This window comes from Nilaparvata lugens, unplaced genomic scaffold, assembly GCF_014356525.2.
Source record: "Nilaparvata lugens isolate BPH unplaced genomic scaffold, ASM1435652v1 scaffold9577, whole genome shotgun sequence".
NCBI lineage: Eukaryota > Metazoa > Arthropoda > Insecta > Hemiptera > Delphacidae > Nilaparvata > Nilaparvata lugens.
Genome location: NW_024095320.1, coordinates 1 through 7,315, shown reverse-complemented (window position 1 = coordinate 7,315; position 7,315 = coordinate 1). Strand labels below are relative to the sequence as shown.

The 7,315-nt window shown below is 36.5% G+C and overlaps 1 protein-coding gene across 1 annotated transcript; it reads left to right on the top strand.

The window, feature by feature from the left end:
- Positions 1-251: 251 nt before the first annotated feature.
- LOC120349360 lies at positions 252-6,474 on the top strand. The gene is made up of 4 exons (XM_039419334.1): positions 252-475; positions 3,453-3,657; positions 5,793-6,000; positions 6,292-6,474. The coding sequence occupies exons 2-4, from the start codon at positions 3,623-3,625 to the stop codon at positions 6,295-6,297; spliced, it is 249 nt and encodes an 82-aa protein (XP_039275268.1). The 5' UTR covers positions 252-475; positions 3,453-3,622; the 3' UTR covers positions 6,298-6,474.
- The last annotated feature ends 841 nt before the right edge of the window (positions 6,475-7,315 follow it).

Genomic DNA, 7,315 nt, shown 5'->3' with positions numbered 1-7,315 from the left:
AAGTGAGCATGCCCACTCCACTCTGTTCCAAGATGGCGACCGGTACTGAACTGTCAAAAGCTCCACCGAACGCATTTTCGTGTCCTTGGTCGAAATCGTACATGTACCGCAACCTCCCATGAACACAATCAATACTTACTATACTTTAGTATAATAAGAGTAACAGTAGGTATTGCATAACCACACCACTTCGCCGATATAACCACAATATCTCTTGACGGAGAACTGTGATAGTGAAACATGTATTTTATTGCATGTAAAAAATTTTCAAGTTACCGTATTTGAAAAATTCGTGAAATATAATATGTTCCAACTGGAAATTTGTGATGTTTTGTTACAGGAAATAATCGTAGGCATTCTACACAACATGTGCTGTGTGGAGGAAGTGAGAAAAGAGCTGTGTGAAATGCCTGAGACCACTTCTTGCCTCATGGATACTCTGTCTTCCAATGACTCTCTCACTCTCGTTCAAGCGGTGAGTAAAAATAATAGTTTATTTATTTATTAGTGGACAGAATCACAAATCATATAAATATGATTAGGAAGGAACAACAGTCTTGGCCCAAATCTATTCCATCCCAAATTTTGATAAATAAATAAAATGCCCAAAAATAGGGTAGGTTACTACGTAAAACGTTCAAGTTCAATTCGTCCCCCAAAAATATATATAAGCTAAAAATTTTGAATTTACAGAAATTAAAACAACAAACTATTTGTAAATATAACACTTAATTATCACTTCATATTGAATTAATCAAGTTATTTTATAAAATTTTGAACACAAAAATACACACAACTTCTCTCACTAAGCACAGCTGTAAATTGTTGGCCTCCACATCACCCCTTAGAGCCAACCCGTTCCACCATGTGACTAGTGAGTATATGCTTAGGTAATTTTCGGGCAATAGAACGGCACAAGTAACCTTTATTTATTGCAACTGTCATGGAAAATGTGTTTCGGAATTAAATAATGAAATAAAAATACACATATATCGTCAAATTCTACACAGTTTTATTTGGTACAGGACCATGGTCTCGTGACCACACACGTCACATTTTAAGCTGCGTACACATATACGCGCTTCCAACCCGCATCGAGCACGCTCCGCCCTCGTACCCCCTCGTTCCTCCATCGAACCACAGTCGCTCCGCCCACGCACCCATCATGAACGTTACGGAAGATGTTAGATCTTCTCGCGTTCCCCGGTCGAACCACTATTGCTCCCTGGCGATCATCAATCGCTCTGCTGGAGTGACGTTCGGGGTGCGGAGCAGAGCGAAAGTCTGTACGCACCTTAAAACTGTAGAATTGACGATGTATATTTTTATTGCTTATGGAACGGTTCTACAACATTGACAGTGACTCAGTCGAATGTTTCGGAATTCATAACTGTTGAATAGGTTCCTGCAAGGATCGTATTTTCCTCTTAAAAATTCTTGACACTTCAATAAAAATCGATTTTATTTGACAGTTTATTACCAACTACAACGCATTTTTCTAACGGATCAGTGCAGCTTCTAAGAACGGCATGAAATTGGTGGTACTGTCTCAAGTTTCGCGTCGGTACAACGACACAACTCCTCGTTCGCCAACTTCTATACGTCCATGAAGACAGTCATTCAAAAAAAAAATGATCAAACTTCATTCTTTGCCATTCCAAAGATTAGATTTTCACCACATTGCAGAACTGTTTATAAGGGAGCTACTCCAAATCTGGCATGAGCCTTTGCAACACCAGACGTGCAAACCTGCACAGATTCTATTTTCTTGCTGTGCATTATTCTGTCTCTATTTTATTATATCATCTTTAATATATATATTATATATATATATATATATATATATAATATATATATATATATATATATTATCACCATAATAGTTCGATTAGGAGATCTTATATAATAATTGTCTTTCTAAATTCGAGTACCCTCCTTCATCATCTGTTTCTTCCTTCATTATAACTTTCTTTCACTTTTTATTTAATAATCATTATTCTCATTAATTAGTTACAATAATGTTCTTCTTCTCATCAATCATTAATATTTTTCAATTGTAATGAGGTTATACTTTTTTTGTCTTAGTTTTATATTTTTCAATTACCTTAACTGAGTTTACTTATTATTTTTCTTCTTCGGTATATATTTGGAATAATATTTTAATTTATTATTATTTTTCAATTTCGCATTGTATAATTATTGTAAGTATAAATGCAATAGTTTTTCAAGACCTAGCATGTGACAAATAAATCAATCAATCAATCTATTCCAAACGATAGAGACGTACTCAAAGTGACATCGAACGATGGAACAGTAGAGTCTTCAATGTTTGAGGATTTTTCAAGTTTATGCCAATCCACCTTATTACACCAAGCTGCCTTCTTTCTTGTTTAATACTATATAATCAATATGGGTGGTGAAAAGTAGCTTGCTTTCGAATGTGATATCTAGATCCTTCACCACGTTGAATTTGCTTGTCAGCAATGTTATACTGAAATCTCAATTATTCATAATAATAAAATAATAATAATAATTTTTATTGATGAAAACAGCAGGTAGAAACCCATTGATTGAATTGAAAATTTCTTTATTCATCAAAATGCACAAAATACATCTGAACAGTGTCAAATACAACAAGAATTATAATATCGTCACAAAAATCAACCTTACACATAAAGAAGTCACAAATTTTGATAAAAAACAAGATTCTAAAATCTTGCAGTCAAATTGACATACTCCTGCAAAGAGTATAGGGATAGTCCCACCAAATATTCCTTCAATTTTTTGTAGGTATTCAACCTCCTCTATTTCTTTCAACTCTCTAGGAAGTATATTGAAAAATTTTCTCCCCATAAAAAATTTTTTTTCTTAAAGAAATCCAATCTATGCCTCTCCTCGATCCTTCCAAATCTGGTGTTGTAGCCATGTGTTTCGTTTCGTGATCCTGTTGACGAGTATTTTTTAAAGTACATGACTACGTCAAAAATATATTGCCCATAGATTGTTAGATTCCAAAACTGTGGAAAAAACGAGTTAAAAGAGAGATAAATAGGCAGAGTTGGAGGAGAGAGGAGAGAGAGAGAGAGAGAGAGTGAGAGAGAGATGAGAGAGGAGAGGAGAGAGAGAGAGAGTGATATGAGGGGAGAAGAGAGCGATTAGAGAAGAGTGAGTGGAGGAGATAGAAAGAGATGAAGATAAGTAAGATTGAGATTAGTAGGTTTGCCTCACACATTTTGCCTCCTTCACACAATACAACATTTTCAAATACAATTTCAAATAAAACGAAGATAAAATGTAATGTCTAATCAAGGAACATTCTTCTGAAAGTTAGCATCAAATCAATGTCAAATTTGTCAATCTGATGTTTTACTATAGTGAGGTTCACGTTATAATAGATTAGCATTGGTGTTGCTATCACAGTTTTGCTATAATACAACTTTGTCGACTTGTAGGTCCGCCTCTGAACACAGTAGCCTGGGACGTGGTTCACCAAGTGGAGGAGCGTGATCCGTCCCCCCATTGGCTGGCGAGAGCCGTGGATGACCTTCAACTGTCCTCAAGGCTCGCCTACATTCTGCTGTCCTCGACTCGACCTGAACTACTCTGCTGCACCCTCGATCTCATGAATACGCTCTGTGTGCATGCGCCTTCCTTCAGGTATTACTTCATTGAACTCATGTCATTTATTTATTCATTTACAAAGGCAAAATGTATTTCAAGCTAAGCTACGGCTTGTGTGGAATGACCTTGTGATTGACTAAATCCAGGATTACTAGAATCTCATCATCTGATATCCTTTAGGTGGGCAGTCCACTAGAACCATTTTCGTCCGGACTAGCATCGGCCGAAAACTACCGAACTCGTCCGAACGATCCCCAACAAATAAAGGGATAGATGCTCGTCCATTGCAACAGGTTCATACGGCCGTCTCCGGCTGATCAATTTTTCGATCCGAATAGAATGGGATTTTCCGGCTCTATCCGGCCGAACTAACTAGTCGAGCTGAGACAACAAAGTGTTCCTAACCTAAAATTGTTTCACAGTCTTGTTTTTGAAGTTGTTCTATTTTATATAGTAGTAACTATGGACAATGAAAAGTTGATAAGTTTGGTTCAAGAGCATGTTCCATTGTGGGACATGCGAGACAAAAGATATCATCGTCGTGATATCCAAAGGAGTCTGTGAACAAAGATTGCATAGTAATGAATAACTAATTTAGTGGATATTTGTTGAAGGTAAGATTATGGACCGAGCGAAGTGAAGTCTAGATTCAAGTCGACGGTTTGGCATTTCTCTAAGTTTAAATGTTTCTATGTTGCGCAATTACGGCGAAACGCGGTAATAGATTTTCATGAAATTTGACAGGTATGTCCTTTTTTATTGCGCGTTCGAATATATACAAGGTTTTTGTAATTTTTCATTCAAGGATAATATAAAAAGGAAAAAGGAGCCTCCATCATACGCCAATATTAGAGTAAAAATCAGGACTATAGAATTATTCATCATAAATCAGCTGACAAAGTGATTACACAGATGTGTGGAGAAGCCAGTCTATGCTGTATTTCCATAAGGTCTATGGTTATACGAGTCTGAAAAAGGGTAAACTCTTGTAGTTGTTCACTTCACAAATTTCAGTATAATAGATTAAAGCTATATTTATTCATTTATTTTACATTCCATAATACACAATCCACTACATGATCAGAAGAGACCAACAGGCCTAGCCCAAAACTGTTTCCTTCCAAATTCCGAGAGCGATGTGGAAGACAATTACATTTTATGGAAAAGTCCTATCATTTTCACTGACTTTGTAACGTCAATCTTCAATAGTTGAATGAAATGAATCTTCCTAAAACTTTATAGTACATATTACTTAATTTATTGATGTTATTTCTCAATAAAATATTGACTATAGTAAGGTCCACGTTATAATTGCAGTATTTGATCAACATGAAGTTGTTCTCCTTGTCTATCATTTGACAAACCAGATAGCGCTATACTTTTCTACCCCTGCAACGTTGCTAGATCGTGATGCTGAAGAGTGAATTGGTTACAACAAGTGATGCTGATGTAGTGAGGTCCACGTTATAATGGCAGTATTTGATTAACTTTGGGTAGCTATCCTTGTCTATCATTGGACAAACCAGATAGCGCTATCCTTTTCTACCCCTGCAACGTTGCCAGATCGTGATGCTGAAGAGTGAATTGGTTATTCAACAAGTGATGCTGATGTAGTGAGGTCCACGTTATAATGCCAGTATTTGATTAACATTGGTGTAGCTATCCTTGTCTATCATTCGACAAAGCAGATAGTGCTATCATTTCTAGCTTTCCATCGTTTTCAACAATGAAGAAATTAATTAATTATCAAATATAAAGGGCCGGTTTCCGAGCTCGGGATTTAGGTAAGTTCTAGACTTAAACAGCTGGAGTCAGAAAATTGGCTTTCCAAACGGGCGTAGTCGCAGTAAATAGTTGCAGCAAAATAAATATTTATTTACCATTCTATAATAGGATTTTTTCCTTGACGAAATGAAGCATTTCTAATAATTCAAAATTGCTGGAACTTTACACTATTTTTTCTTTATTTTATTTTGTGTTTATTTTCTAGTTTTTCGAATTTAATTTAAACGTGACTTTGACAATGACTACGACTACGCCCCGTTTCGGAAAGCCAATTTTCTGACTCCAGCTGTTTAAGTCTGGAACTTAGCTAAATCCCGAGCTCGGAAACCGGTCCTTATTGTCAATTATAATTAATTTATTGGCCAATAAATTTAAATTTGTTTTAGCGACAAGGACTTCAGTCGCTATTTTGCCAATGAGGACATAGCGTTCGGTCTGCTGGCCGCTTGGAGGCAGTTGTTCAGGGGCGGTAGCGGAGGCGGATTGGAGGCGGTACACGCGGATGTGCCAGCCAAGGCGTTGCGGAAGGCGGCCGATCAGTGGGCGGCCATTTTGAGCGCCTTTTCCGGACACGAGATCGCAAAAGTGTGCTGTGTGGAGTAATGTGAGGTCCACGTTATAATGGCAGTATTTGATTAACATTGATGTGCTGTCTTGTCTATCATTCGACAAAGCAGATAGCGCTATCCTTTTCTAGCTCCGCAACGTTGCTGGTTTGTTTTTGGACCATATAGAAATATAAATTGATTACCAAAATATGCAATCTCATTACGGTTTGTTCTTTATTAATGTTAGTAATTTGTTCAGAAAAACGTTCATAGTCATAAAGTTTTGCACGATTTATCTGACATATAAGCTGAATCCATTGCTTGTTGATTTTTGCAGGTTTGAACGCTGAGAAAATCACTTCAATTCTGAATACAATGCTGCATCTATCAGACGACAATGAAGATATGCTGAGAGATACCGTAGCAGTGCTAGAAGCTATCATTCCTAATGGCTCTGATATTCCTACAATTCTGCCCAAATTATTGAGGATATTATACGAATTGGATAGAAAACCAAAGAATGACGGTAAGTTTAAAAAAAAATTGCAATTATAAGTCAACTCTTGAACATCTATGATATCTTGTTGACCGAACGAAGTGAGGTCTAAGATTCAAGTCGACGGTCTGGCATCTCTCTTAATGTTTAAATGTTTATATGTTGCGCATTTACGGCGAAACGCGGTAATAGATTTTCATGAAATTTAACAGGTATGTTCCTTTTTTAATTGCGCGTCGACATTATATACAAGGTTTTTGGAAATTTTACATTTCAAGGATAATATAGAAGGAAAAAGGAGTCTCCTTCATACGCCGATATTAGTGTAAAAATCAAACTATAGAATTATTCATCATAAATCAGCTGACAAGTGATTACACAGATGTGAGTAGAAGCCAGTCTATTGCTGTATTTCCATAAGGTCTACAGTTTCAATCAGGTACTTGTGGATGAGAATACTACGTGAGGTCTACTGTTCACAGAACTACTAGTATCGTTGAATCAATTTATTCATTCATATGGCTTTTATCAGCAGAGAGATCCTTTTGGATGTTCTGCCTCGCCGTATTACCCAATGTCATCTCCTATCAACACTGTTGAATCAATAAATTAAAGAGTATGATATCTTTGATTTTACTCTCAAGCGGGGTTCACATTAGTCAAGTTTTCTTCATTCACCCCAAGAAAACTTGAAACAAGAAACGACCGAAACTTGTATCTACTTGACCAATGTAAACAGACCTGGACAGTTAGAGTGGTGGTGGGTGAATCTATTAGAGCAAGTTGTAGAGATTATTTCAAAGAGTTGAGATTTTCTCACTACCAGTGTAGATATTTGGAGGCTCTTTGTTTTATTGATAATAAT